Source organism: Eptatretus burgeri, chromosome 17 (assembly GCF_056783735.1).
Source record: "Eptatretus burgeri isolate ZD-2024b chromosome 17, Ebu_testis_v1, whole genome shotgun sequence".
Taxonomy (NCBI): Eukaryota; Metazoa; Chordata; class Myxini; order Myxiniformes; family Myxinidae; genus Eptatretus; species Eptatretus burgeri.
This window is the reverse complement of record NC_140977.1, coordinates 2,463,139-2,478,204: the sequence shown is the minus strand read 5'-3', so window position 1 is coordinate 2,478,204 and position 15,066 is coordinate 2,463,139. Positions and strand designations below refer to the sequence as shown.

Below are 15,066 nucleotides of genomic sequence, written 5' to 3'. Positions count from 1 at the left end.
TTCCGAACTATCGAGATAACCGAGCGGTGTTATCGTCGACCTCGACGGTTCAGATTATTTACCGGGCGTTTTGCACCCACTACGAACCCTTTACGTGAAGCAGGATGGAGGGTCAATAAAGAAAAGACGAAGCGAAACAGGAAAACAGTTCACACAATGCACATTTATTTCCCGGCACACGGAAAGCACATATATACAGCCAAACAGTCAAAATCCACATATAGCAACCCAAGCAATAAAAGCAACAACGACGCAGAGTTACTACCGACTACGCGCACACACGGCAACACTTATACAGTTCTACTTTACAGACGGCGCCAACACACATTTACTCAAAAGCAAAGGAAAGAAGCCACCCTCATAGACAAGGGGGCAGACAGGCCTGTAGGCCGATTGTGCGCGTGACCTGGAGGAGCGGCCAGGCCCGCGAGACCGGGGGGGGGGGTGTCCTACCCGCGTCCTCATGACGCGTTGGTGGACGAGCCGCAGATGTGGCCGCGTGGCTGTGCCCCGACTCCGTGCTCCTTGGCGGGTTTCGTTGGCACGACGTTTGGAGTGGGGCGGGAAAGGGGCCCCCTTTTTGCACTATCTCAGCGCGGGGGAAAGGGGGAATTGTTGATGCCCTGGGGGAGGGAGAATGGCTGGCTGGCTTGGGTCCCGCAACGAGCGATCCCACACCGCGACCTCGTCGCCAACCGCCGTCCTTCTCGCCTCGGACCCGAGCTCCTTTGCCTCTTCCCGCAACTCTTCTCGGCCGACTCCCGAACCCAACTCGAAGACACACCGATCACTTCGCCACCCGACTCGACACTTCATTCGCCTTACGCTTGCCTTCTTATAGGCCGGCAGGAGCAGCTAATATGCAAATATGCGGATCAGGATGACCTCGGGGGCGGAGCCATGCTCGCCCATTGGTTGGAGGAAAGGGGGCGTGAATCTCCCCTGATCCGAGAATTTGCATATATCGATTTCACACAGACACGCCTGGAGGCGGGGCCAAGCAGCCCCGCGCTTGCTAATTGGATGAAGCAGAAGTGGGCGTGTAGCGTTTGTGATCCGAATTTTCCTCGGAAAAGCCGCTATTTGCGCTCGCGGCTCGGTGAGTATCGCTCAACGGGCCCAAGACAGCCCGACGCTCAGTGTTCACAGGTGGTGCGGGAATGGCCGTAGAAGGAGAGAGGTGAGGGTGGTGGAGGGTTTTCGGTGGTGGTTTGATGGCCATGGTGCCGCTTGGGAATGACGGTGATGCGATGTTTGCGGGATTGAGTTGTGAAGGTAAAGGTCGTGGCTGTTGGCGTTGTTGTTGTTGTCTGAGGGTTGGAGCGTGGTTGCAGTTGGTGACGATGGCTGGCGTGGTGGTTAAGGTGGTTGTTGTGTGATGGCGATTGAGACATGGTTAGTTCAAAATAAAGATAGAACAGAAAAACGGCTATCTCAAAGCGTCGCAGCCCGAATGAATCACATAAATTCCCTCTAGACAACGGGTCTGGGCTAACTACACATGCACTTAAGAGACATCTCACCTATGGGTCCTGAATGGTGGTCCGCGAATCTTCACAGCCGTAACAATATATATATATATATATATATATATATATATATATATATATATATATATATATATATATATATATATATATATATATATATATACATATATATATTTCAATCAGAGCATTGGTGTTTTACAGCTACAAGCAGGAATCATGTACTTGGGAGCAACAGGCGAAAGGTCCGGGTTTGTAACTTCTCTCAGCCCGATATGTCGTTTTGTTCCAAACACTCTTCTTCTACCAACAAACAAAGGAAATCTCAGTGACAGAGGTACATTAATGGAGTTTACCCACAACTTCCTCTGGAGAACAAGTAACATTATAACCACCAGTCGCTGAAGTACGTCCAGAGATAAACTTGTCCATTTATCTTCATGAGAATGTTCTTGTGTATTCATGGTTGTTAAGAAACATTCGCATGAGAATACTTTTGACCATAATCTGTTCATAATGTTGGGGGAAATGACTGGGATGGTATGAAAACTCAAATTTGAAGAAATCAGGTTCAAGTTCAGAAACCTGCTCCGAACTACTGAAAAAAACCATGAAATAATTTTGAAAATAAATTGAAATTCTCAAATATAAGAGTGATGATAAAAAAATTGTATTCCACAATTTTACTTCAGTAACATTGTCAAAACACTGTTTCAGTAAAATAATGGACAAACATATTTTAAATTAAATGAACTGAAGGGATAAATCAGTCGAAACTCACGGAAAAACAATGATTACTCAACTTAGAATGAAAATCTCAACACAAATCATCACAATCACAGAAAGAAACTAGAAGGGCACTCTTCGACGTCACCAGATATGTAACTGCCCACGTTATTACATCATTATATGTACGTGTACCAAGTTTCATTTAAATCCCTGAACCGAGATTTAAAATATTAAATAATTCTGGCTGCCGGACCATGTATCCAACAGGTTGAAATTTAAAATATATATTCCCCATCACTACTAGATCAAAATTGTGATGTTTCACTTCGATTGATGAAGTGGTTCAGGTCAGGTCACGTATGGGAGCATGCGCCGGAGTAGCGTGTCGCTGCGTCCACTTTCCGCCGGTACTCCAGGGTCTCCGTCGGGCCATCCCCCAGGCAGATTCCTGGCCCATCCCCATCTACTTGAGATGCCGATCAATCTGCTGCAACCACAAGGTACATGGTTGGCCCATTGGCCTCCTCCACTCACGAGGTTCCCTCGATGAATCTGGTGAGCAGGATCAGCATCAGCAAAATGAGCCACATATCCATACAGCCGCAGCTGACGCTCATGGACTATGCAGGTAACAAATCTCAAGGAAAGTGAATCTCTCCATGATCTCAACATCCTCACCACAAAGGGGTACAGACAAAATCGCAACATCCAATATGTCATTGAAAGCCTGGATCTTAGTTTTGACCCAGGAAACCCGTAATCCCAGTGGCTCAGTCTCCTCATTCAGCACCTCAAGGGCCCCCAAAAGGATATCTAAAGTCTCCGCAAAGATGACTGCATCATCTGCGAAATCAAGGTCAGGGATCTTGGCATTCCCAAATAATGCACCACAGCTTGATCTCTCCAACATCCTCCCCAGAATCCAGTCCATGCAAGTGCTGAAAAGTGGGGGGGGGGCAGTACACACCACTGACAAACTCCAGTAGCAACTGGAAATGAGTCAGAGATGGTACCGCCACATGTCGCAACACTCTCAGTACCAGAGTAGAGTTCAGACATCAGATCGATCAGTTTTGGTGGAACCCCACGAAGACCAATAATCCTCCAAAGCATCCCGATTCACTGAATCAAACGCTTTACGGAGATAAACATAGGCTGCAAGCAGCCCCTGCCGAAACTCTCGTCTGCGTTCGGTGAGGAGCCGAAGAGCAAGGATACGGTCAATCATTGACCTCTTTGGTGTAAAGCCTGACTGCGCTGGACGCTGGTGCTCAAGCAGATGGTGATGAACCCTCTCAAGAATTATCCAAGCAAAGACCTTGCCGGCACTGAAAGCAGCGTTACCCCTCGGTAGTTGCTGCAGTCTTGGCGATCACCCTTCCCTTTCCAAAGAGGGAAACAAGGCCCCTCTTCCAGTCAGTTGGGATGATGCCTGTGTTCCAGGTAGAGTACAGAACTGCATGCAACGACACGAGTGCAGCATTTTCACCAGCTTTGAGAAGTTCAGCATGGATGCCACAGATCCCTGGAGCATTAGCCCATTTCAACCGGTTCACCACAGCCTGTGTTTCCACAAGCGAAGGTGGACCAAAGTTGATTGGACGGTCAGCAATAGGGATTTTAACACCCCTGACATTCAACTCAACAGCTGGTGGATTAGCCTTGTACAGCCGCTCAAAGTAACTGGACCAGCAGTCCTTCACTTCGGACTTCTCTGTCAAGAGCCTCCCACACTCCGCTCTAACTGCAGTACACTGAGGGACGGGCTTCGAGGAACACAATGTGCAAATTCCCCTGAAAGCAGGACGAGAATCACCTGACCACAGGTGATGCTCCACCCACTCACAGATTCCTCGCACATAGGCCTCCTTGTCCACCCTCAGCGCACATGTTGTACATGGAAATTTTAAATCTTTCGCATCTTAGGCATCTTCTGGCCCTGATTCTATTCAGTCGGATTTTTTCATGAAAACTGGCTTTTGAATTAGCAGAACCACTATCAATAATATTGTTGTGGATTCTCACCACTCTGGCGTGCGGACGACCGCTTTTAGCTAATTGCGGCCTTGCGCCCACCGACCGTGGCAATCCAGTCACAGCTTTCGGATCAACGCCAAAATCCAGCTACGGGTGTGTTTTTAATCACACCGTAAATCAGCCAACTATTCTGTCCGTGAGCGACATGGTCCGATCGCCAAATTGTCGATTTACCTAAGTATGTGCGCAGACAGAAATGCCGGTGATTTACACCTCGACGGAACCTGCTTGGAAACGAGCCGCTTAAGCAGCTCACTCTGTTTGTGATTTGCCGAGCAGTGTATATCGCCAAGCCCCGCCGGATCCGATTAATTTATCGGCTATTTAAAAGCCCGCTAACATCCCGAATGCAATACGACAGCTCAATTAAGGGAAAGGACGCAACGAACAGGTCAACATTCACACAAGGACATTTATTTGTTACACACGTATGCAATCAAACACGTATGCAATCATGCTGTGAATCAAGCCATTTAGGAACGAGCAAGACAAAGGACTACAACCGTTCTATTATTATTTACACAATCACTTGACAGTTCATTACTTGATGGATAAGGCACCACGACATTCATACAAAGAAACCCCAGGAAAGAAAAGGGTAAGAATAGGGCCCGCAGGCCTTTAATGTTCCTCGGAGCCGGGATGACTGCGAGGCTCCGAGAGACCGTGCAGGCCACCTTGTCGCCCTGGAGACGACTCGATGGGTTCTGGTTCGGCGACCCTCGGTGGCCCTGCCCGCACTCCACTGGACTCCACCCGTGCCTTCAACTGCGATTCGGCTGGCGACTCCTCTCCGGCTCCACCGGCGCCTCCGTCAACCAAAGAGAGAGACCAAGCAGAGGGACTCTTTTTTTCCCCTCGCTGACAGACTCCGCTGCACTCCCAGACTGTAACTCCCAGACTGCAGATGATTGCAGCTCAACTCCGCTCCCAGACTTCCACTCAACTCCACGGCAAACCCAGACCGACTGCTGACCGACCGTTTGGCGTTTCAGCCCAGCCTTTTATCGCCCCGGCGCCTCGCCCCTCCCTTCATGGCGAGTGGGGGGGGGGTACATTGCAGGGGAGTTCGGCCCGGCTCCTTTTGGCGCTCTTTTTGTCCGATCACGGACATTCTTTTATTTCGCCCTTCTGAGGGAAAATTACAACAGAGCTCGGCTGGGCTTAGTTGTTGTTTTCCAACCGTCATTTCTGTTTACCCGTTCTGATGGATATCGGGGTGGGCGTTGTTGAGATGTTGTTGTTGCAGTGTGGTTTGCGCTGTGGTGGGGATGGCGTGGTTGTTAAAAGGCGGTTGTGGTTGTTGAAGTAGTGGTCGTTCCAAAATAAAGATCGCAAAAGAATAATGGCTGACTCAAAGATCACAGCCCAGTTACACGAATAAATCCCTTTAGACATCGGTGGGGAAATCTAATCTGAACACACACTTATCGACATTGCTGATCTCTGGGAAACCTGAATGGTGTTCTGTGAATTTCCACAACCGTAACAATATATTCCTTGTTTTTTTTAATTCTGGAATTTTCCCGTTAAATTGTGAAAATGCAAAAGTTATGCCAATTCATAAGAAAAATATTCCTTCAGATGTGACAAATTACATACTAAGAATACTTTTGAATCGTTTTAGTAAACCCTTGGAAATGATAATAATTCGTGAAAGTATGAGTCAATTGTTTGTAAATAAAATTCTATTTGAAGGTCAGCATGGTGTCTTGTCAAAACACTCAACAGTTACTCAGCTTATCTCTTGCGCTGATGTTTGGACAAAAGAAATTGATAAAAATAAGATATTAAAAATTAATTGGTTGAAAATTATTTACCTAATAGGTCACAATTTGTAGTTTTCAAAATCAGATAGTGACTAGTGGGTTCCATAAGGGAGTGTGCTTAGTCCAATTATATTTTACGTACATACATACATACATATATAGATATATATATATATATATATATATATATATATATATATTAATATATAAATAATTGACCCCTCCCACACTCCTGCAGCCGATGAAGCTGCATAAAGCAACCCAAGAAGACCTGCACAAGGTAAGCAAGTGCGATGCTGTTTCGAACCCTTCCCAGAGTTCCTCAACAACAAAAAGACGTTCACACAAAGTACACACATGAGAATCCCAATACTACACACAACCTCAGCTACCGGAACGGTTTCATTGCTTATTGGCGAATCATCAGCGATAGCGTAGACAACAATGTATACCAAATAGGCTCCCAAGCATGTATCACGTGCAAACGTTAAAAGCAGTCAAGTTATAAATAAATAAAGACCCACTGACATCTCTCACCAGTGAATGGAGGGAATAGCCAATCAGCTCTCACCTCATCAACGAAACCCAGGTGGCTAAGATTATATAAATAATACATAACATTGTTTGTATAATTATGTACGTACCATTGGAATACAGGTATAGCTTTTAAACCTTTCGACTGTTGAGACCCCTCAAACCTTTGAACACCCTTTAGTTTAGAACCTTAAGAACCTCTAAGACCCTTATGACCCCTTAAGACTTTTAAGACCTTAAAGGCCCTTAAAGATGGACAAGACTTTTAAGACTCATTGGACACTAACTACTATTGGAACATACCCTTTCGACCATCTCGAACCTTTTAAGCGCACACAACATTAATATCTATAGTCTTCTTTCAAAAGAGAGACTGTACTTTTTTCAGTAAGTAATGCGCAAACTCGATCCACCTGGAGGGTGGGTCATCTGTTCTCTAATACGTAAAGAAGAAAGTTTTTTTTGTTTATGCATTCGGACCCTGCAGGAACCAGTGCGACCAAATTTGCACGGCCTTCACTCAGAGGAAGGTCAAGGGCTGTTTGGATTAAAAACGAAAAAATTGACCCCAGATAACCATATAATTGGCCACGATCGGGTCTTATGCTTATACACTGCCTGGGGTTTTTTTCCCCCGGGAGCAAGTGAGTAATATGTTTTGTGAAGATCATATGTTAAGGTTGTAATGATTTGTTGTCAACAACACAAATTTAATAATGAAAGTGTTTATTCATGCACCTGTTATTTAAAAGATTGCTTCACACGGGTTTCCTAAAACACCTCCGTGTTCAGGCCTCGAGTGAGCATGTTGCTTAGACACTGCCTGGGTTTTCCCTGGGAGTGATTGAGTTATAAGTTTTGTGAAGATCTATGTTGAAGTTGTAGTGATTTGTTGTCAAAAACACAAGTTTAACTATCAGAGTATTTCATTCAATTTCCCCTGGCAACAACCGGGTACTTCAGCGAGTAAACAATAAGATAATAACCCTGTGTAACGCAAGCTTGATGGGCCAAATGGCCTTTCCCCTGCACCAAAGTACCTTGTGTATTATAATAAACCAAAAAAATCCATTGGGACCACACTCTGTACAGAGCGTTGGTGCTGCCGAAGCAGTCTCCTGGGCTACTGGGCACAATCCAGGACGGGTCACCACTCTGATGCAGGATACTTGAATGGCTCAATCATCCCAGCAAGCTGGTACCCATTTTGCCGACCGCGGAAGAATGATAGGCTGAGTCAACCCCACCTGGTATTAATTCAATGGTAAAAAAGAGGATTTAAACTCAGGACCTGAGGATCCCAAGCCTGCCACCCTCACCATAAAGCCAACACCAGGCATATTATAATAAACAATAAAAGTACAACATGAACAACGTGTTTGTGGTTCAAACCTTCATGTTGAGGGAACGAGTCATCAACAAACTCGGACTTCACCTTCACCTTCACAATAACACCTGAAACAAAGACAATCCATTTAAACTAAACTTTCAGGAACCACCAGAACGTGACGGTGCGGAGAGAACGGCACGTACCGGGTCCCGACTCCTCATCCTCGGGTGGACCGACCCTGGACTCGCGGTCTGTGAGAGAACCTCCAGGAACGAGCGAGTTTCCTCCATGGGAACCAATCGTGGATCCCGGGGGGTTCGCTCTGTGATCTTCACCGGAGAGATCTCGGTTCATGGTGCACCAGAGGGGACTGGAAGGTCGAGGGTAGTAGTAGTACAGTACTGTAAGGTAGAGGGTAGTGGTACAGTACTATGAGGTAAGGTGTAGTAAAGGACGATTCTGTAAGGTAGAGGGTAGTGGTACAGTACTGTGAGGTAGGGTGTAGTAAAGGACGGTTTTGTAAGGTTGAGGGTAGTGTTACAGTACTGTAAGGTAGAGGGTAGTAGTAGTACAGTACTGTAAGGTAAAGGGTAGTGGCACAGTACTGTGAGGTAGGGTGTAGTAAAGGACGGTACTGTAAGGTAGAGGGTAGTGGTACAGTACTGTGAGGTAGGGTGTAGTAAAGGACAGTACTGTAAGGTAGAGGGTAGTGGTACAGTACTGTAAGGTAGAGGGTAGTGGTACAGTACTGTAAGGAAGAATGTAGTAAAGCACAGTACTGTAAGATAATGTAGTGAAGTATGATTCTGTAAGGTAGATTGTGTAGTAAAGGATGGTACTGTAAGGTAGATTGTGTAGTAAAGGACGGTACTGTAAGGCAGATTGTGTAATAAAAGGACGGAACTGTAAGGTAGGGTGTAGTAAACTAAGGTAGAGTGTAGTATAGTAAGGTAGAGTGCAGTAAAGTAAGGTAGAGTGTAGTAAGTTATAGTGTAGTAAAGTAAGGTAGAGTATAGTATAGTAAGGTAGTGTGTAGTATAGTAATGTACCTTAAGTTAGAGTGTAGTATAGTAAGGTAGAGTGTAGTATAATAAGGTAGAGTGTATTAAAGTACGGTAGAGTGTAGTAAAGTAACATAGAGTGTAGTAAAGTAAGGTAGATTGTAGTGTAAAGTAAGGTATAGTGTAGTAAAGTAACGTAGAGTGTAGTATAGTAAGGTGGAGTGTAGTAAAGTAAAGTTGAGTGCAGTAAAGTAAGGTTGAGTGCAGTATAGTAAGGTTGAGTGCAGTAAAGTAAGGTAGAGTGTAGTATAGTAAGGTAGAGTGTAGTATAGTAAAGTAAGGTCGAGTATAGTAAAGTAAGGTAGAGTGTAGTAAAGTAAGGTAGAGTGTAGTGTAGTAAAGTAAGGTAGAGTGTAGTAAAGTAACGTAGAGTGTAGTATAGTAAGGTAGATTGTAGTAAAGTAAGGTAGAGTGCAGTATAGTAAGGTTGAGTGCAGCAAAGTAAGGTAGAGTGTAGTATATAAGGTAGAGTGTAGTATAGTAAGGTAGAGTGTAGTAAAGTAAGGTAGAGTGTAGTATAGTAAGGTGGAGTGTAGTAAAGTAAGGTAAGTGTAGAATAGTAAGGAAGAGTATAGTAAAGTAATGTAGAGTGTAATAAAGTAAGGTAGTGTGTAGTAAAGTAATGTAGAGTGTAGTAAAGTAAGGTAGAGTGTAGTAAAGTAAGGTAGTGTGTAGTATGTTAAGGTACCGTAAGGTAGACTGTAGTAAAGTATGGTCCTGTAAGGTAGAGTATAGTAAAGTAAGGTAGAGTGTAGTGTAGTAATGTAGCGTGTAGTATAGTAAGGTAGTAAAGTAAGGTAGTGTGTAGTATAGTAAGGTAGTGTAGTAAAGTAAGGTGGAGTGTAGTATAGTAAGGTAGTGTAGTATGGTAAGGTAGAGTGTGGTAAAGTAACGTAGAGTGTGGTATAGTAAGGTAGAGTGTAGTAAAGTAAGGCTGAGTGCAGTATAGTAAGGTAGCGTGTAGTAAAGTCAAGTAGAGTGTCGTGTAGTAAGGTTGAGTGTAGTAAAGTAAGGTTGTGTGTAGTAAGGTAGAGTGTTGTGAACTAAGGTAGAGTATAGTAAAGTAAGGTAGAGTGTAGTGTAGTAAAGTAAGGTAGAGTGTTGTATGTTAAGGTACCGTAAGGCAGACTGTCGTAAAGTATGGTACTGTAAGGTAGAGTATAGTAAAGTAAGGTAGAGTGTAGTATAGTAAGGTAGAGTGTAGTAAAGTAAGGTAGAGTGTAGTAAAGTAAGGTTGTGTGTAGTAAAGTAAGGTAGAGTGTAGTATAGTAAGGTAGAGTGTAGTAAAGTAAGGTAGAGTGTAGTAAAGTAATGTAGAGTGTAGTATAGTAAGGTAGAGTGTAGTAAAGTAAGGTAGAGTGTAGTAAAGTAAGGTAGAGTGTAGTAAAGTAAGGTTGTGTGTAGTATAGTAAGGTAGAGTGTAGTAAAGTAAGGTAGAGTGTTGTATGTTAATGTACCGTAAGGCAGACTGTAGTAAAGTATGGTACTGTAAGGTAGAGTGTAGTAAAGTAAGGTTGAGTGCAGTATAGTAAGGTAGAGTGTAGTATAGTAAGGTAGAGTGTAGTATAGCAAGGTAGAGTGTAGTAACGTAAGGTAGAGTGTAGTAAAGTAAGGAAGAGTATAGTAAAGTAATGTAGAGTGTAATAAAGTAAGGTAGTGTGTAGTAAAGTAATGTAGAGTGTAGTAAAGTAAGGTAGAGTGTGGAAAAATAAGGTAGGGTGTAGTATGTAAAGGGACCGTAAGGTAGACTGTAGTAAAGTATGGTACTGTAAGGTAGAGTGTGGTACAGTAAGGTAGAGTGTAGTATAGTAATGTAGCGTGTAGTATAGTAAGGTAGTAAAGTAAGGTAGTGTGTAGTATAGTAAGGTAGTGTAGTAAAGTAAGGTGGAGTGTAGTATAGTAAGTTAGTGTAGTATGGTAAGGTAGAGTGTAATAAAGTAACGTAGAGTGTGGTATAGTAAGGTAGAGTGTAGTAAAGTAAGGTTGAGTGCAGTATAGTAAGGTAGCGTGTAGTAAAGTCAGGTAGAGTGTCGCGTAGTAAGGTTGAGTGTAGTAAAGTAAGGTTGTGTGTAGTAAAGTAAGGTAGAGTGTAGTATAGTAAGGTAGAGTATAGTAAGGTAGAGTGTAGTGTAGTAAAGTAAGGTAGAGTGTTGTATGTTAAGGTACCATAAGGCAGACTGTCGTAAAGTATGGTACTGTAAGGTAGAGTATAGTAAAGTAAGGTAGAGTGTAGTATAGTAAGGTAGAGTGTAGTAAAGTAAGGTAGAGTGTAGTAAAGTAAGGTAGTGTGTAGTATAGTAAGGTAGGGTGTAGTATAGTAAGGTAGAGTGTAGTAAAGTAATGTAGCGTGTAGTATAGTAAGGTAGCGTGTAGTAAAGTTATGCAGAGTGTAGTAAAGTAATGCAGAGTGTAGTAAAGTAAGGTAGCGTGTAGTAAAGTACGGTAGAGTGTAGTATGGTAAGGTAGACTGTAGTAAAGTATGGTACAGTGTAGTAAAGTAAGGTCGAGTGTAGTAAAGTAAGGTAGAGTATATAGTAATGTCGAGTGTAGTAAAGTAAGGTAGAGTGTAGTAAAGTAAGGTAGCGTGTAGTAAAGTAATGAGGAGTGTAGTATAGTAAGGTTGACTGTCGTAAAGTATGGTACTGTAAGGTAGAGTGTAGTAAAGTAAGGTAGTGTAGTATAGTAAGGTAGAGTAAGGTAGAGTGTAGTAATGTAGAGTGTAGTATAGTAAGGTAGAGTGTAGTATAGCAAGGTAGAGTGTAGTATAGCAAGGTAGAGTGTAGTAAAGTAAGGTTGAGTGCAGTATAGTAAGGTAGAGTGTAGTATAGCAAGGTAGAGTGTAGTAAAGTAAGGTGGAGTGTAGTATGTTAAGGTACCGTAAGGCAGACTGTAGTAAAGTAAGGTAGAGTGTAGTAAAGTAATGTAGAGTGTAGTAAAGTAATGTAGAGTGTAGTAAAGTAAGGTAGAGTGTAGTAAAGTAATGTAGAGTGTAGTAAAGTAATGTAGAGTGTAGTAAAGTAAGGTAGAGTGTAGTATGTTAAGGTACCGTAAGGCAGACTGTAGTAAAGTAAGGTAGAGTATCGAGTCGTATATTACACTGTGATACACGAGTACAAAGCATGTGTTCTGGTTCAATAAATAAAAGAAAAACAAAACAAAAGACGAACCACGACCACGTGCCGTGTTGCTTTTACAAACGATCTCATTCACGATTTCCACTCGGCAGATTGTCCACGTTAATCACGTGTGACCTCGACAATGGGTCATCATTGGGTTCTGTGACGGTTTTCCAAGTTTGCTGTTCGTGCTTTTTGTTCATTGGTTGGAAGCGCGAGGGGGCGTGGTTTCGGACGGGTAGCGCGGTGTATTGTGGGTGTGGGTGTGCTTGGAGAGTTCTCACAAAGATGATCCTTTCTGTATAAACGGTTCGTTCTCCTGGAACCTTGCCTTTTTTCCTGAACATCAACTGGACACGGTGGCGGCGAGTTTGCACCACATCTTGGACTCCATCGAGATACCAACGAACAAGCCTTTCCCGCTCCTTTTTGTGCGTTTGATTCGTCCCCGTTCTCGGAACCGCCGCTCCCAATGGCTGACCACGCACTCCATGCCGTTGGTGGTTTTCCACGCATGTTTCCCTCGAGGATGGATTCAAACGATGAACCTTGTACGGACTGGCTCGGAATGTTCTAACATGTACAACAGAACCCACATGAAGTGTTTTGGTCCTCCAGATGTTACGTGTGGCAACAGTGGACAACGTGGATTAGCAGACATTTTGGGTTGTGGATGTCAGTGGTCCTGCAGTCCTCAGCCTTCCATCATGTGAGAGTATACATGTCGTGATGTTGCGTTGTTCAGTGAGCAATAACTAGTGATCAGTTTGTAATGTTCGGGACAACATTGATGCATGAGCACAACAATTCATCCGCATTGTGGAATTTTGTACAATTCGCAAACTTCTTGTGCACCTGAACATCCCGCCACATGTGGATTCACCACCCATGAGACAACAGGCCGGTATTGTTTCCAAAGATTGGCATTTGGACTCGTCGTGCGAGTCTCATTTCCACTCATTTCCACATTTCAGATGGAAATGGACCACATTCTCCAGAATTTCAAAGGTGCAGTTGGCATGGTGGATGACATCACCATCTACAGCACGACTGAGGAGGAGCATGACCGACACCTTGATGAGCTGATGAAGAGAGCATGCATGATACCAAGGCCTTGTTTTCAGTTCAAACAAATTTTACATCAAGAACACCGGTGTCACCACCTTCAGTAATACACATGGCAAACAACATGGAATGACCCACAGAAAGTTTAAGATCTGAGGGCCATTCCATGACCCGAAACACAACACTGAGCTTCAACATTTAATCGGCCTCTGACACATTTGTTCAGCTGATTGTCTTGGCAGGGATCACTTTTCACTCCTCCAGACCATGGTAAAAGCAAAAAAAGCAAAAAAAAAACCAAGATCAGGTAAAACTGGGAAATCTTCTCGTTCATCATCATCTATCTATAATTTCAGCAATGTGCGTGTGTGTGTGTGTGTGTGTGTGTGTGTGTGTGTGTGTGTGTGTGTGTGTGTGTGTGTGTGACCGCTGTTTCTTGACAACCTCTGGTCAGATCTCATTGAAACTTGCCATGTATATTGCTGGCGACCTGAGGATGTGCCTTTTCAAGGTTTGATATTAATCGGACAAGTGGTTCCCAAGTTATGGCCATTTATTTACCAACCAATGACAGGACACGTTGCTGCGTGGCGTGGCTGTGTAGGCCGGTGCGCGGATGGTCGACGATGACGTCACGGGACGTGCCGGTTACGATGAGGAAAGGGCGTCATAGTTCCCGTGGCGTAGGAGTGGCAATGGTCAATGGCAGCGAATGTCATGGCAAGCAAAGACAGGGAGGTAAACTTGATTTTAATTTTTGATTTTAATTAACTCTGTGTGTGTAAGTATCACAGCAGTTGTTACTTCAATGAAAGTGATAATTCGTGGAATGATGTGAACATTCCTTACGGGCACGCACTTCCGGATAGTGATGGCAATGTATTCTAATAATTTCTCGATTTCTTATGCACATTTATAGATAAACACAATGCCCCAATCCAGTCGTCATTTACGAGCGAAGGAACGGCCTGTGTGGTTGTTTGAAAGTTTTTTTTTATTATGATTATTTGGCGGGGGGGGGGGTTGCACGTACGGCCACGCACGTACGGGCACGCGAGAGCGAAGGAAGGCCTGTGTGGTTGTTGTTTCTGGCACGCGGTTTGAAAGTTTAAAAATAATTTTTTTTTGCATGTACGGCCACGCACGTATGGCCACCCACGTACGGCTACGCACGTACAGGCACATGAGAGCGAAGGAACGGCCTGTGTGGTTGTCATTTCTGGCTCGCGGTTTGAAAGTTTTTTTTTGCATGTACGGCCACGCACATACGGGCATGCAAGAGCGAAGGAACAGCCTGTGTGTTGTCGTTTCTGGCTCGCGGTTTGAAAGTTTTATTTTATTTTTTTGCACGTATGGCCACGCACGTATGGCTACGCACATACGGGCACATGAGAGCGAAGGAACGGCCTGTGTGGTTGTCATTTCTGGCTCGCGGTTTGAAAGTTTTTTTTTGCATGTACGGCCACGCACATAGGGGCACGCAAGAGCGAAGGAACAGCCTGTGTGTTGTCGTTTCTGGCTCGCGGTTGGAAAGTTTTATTTTATTTTTTTGCACGTACGGCCACACACGTACGGCCATGCACGTACGGGCACGAGAGAGCGAAGGAATGGCCTGTGTGTTGTTGTTTCTGGCACGCGGTTTGAAAGTTTTTTTTGTACGTACGGCCACACACATACGAGCACACGAGAGCGAAGGAACGGCCTATGTGGTTGTCATTTTTGATTCGCGATTTGAACGTTTTTTTTTTTTTTGGTTTGCACATACGGGCACGCACGTACGGGCACACACGTACGGGCACGCATGTACGGGCACGCACCATTTCCGGATAGTGATGACTTCCTGTATTATAATAATTTCTCGATTTCTTATGCGCATTTATAGATAAACACAATGCCCCAATCCAGTCGTCCTTTACGAGAGCGAAGGAACGGCCTATG

General features: G+C 44.1%; 1 protein-coding gene across 1 annotated transcript in view; it reads right to left on the bottom strand.

Moving 5' to 3' along the window:
* Window positions 1-15,066, bottom strand: part of LOC147009090 (uncharacterized) — a 76,836-nt gene that overhangs the window by 47,048 nt on the left and 14,722 nt on the right. Inside the window, exons 2-3 of the mRNA XM_085862979.1 lie at window positions 8,090-8,287; window positions 7,949-8,011 (exon numbers count right to left, since the gene is read on the bottom strand). Coding sequence (XP_085719105.1) covers window positions 7,949-8,011; window positions 8,090-8,287 — 261 coding nt within the window. The remainder of the gene's footprint in view (window positions 1-7,948; window positions 8,012-8,089; window positions 8,288-15,066) is intronic.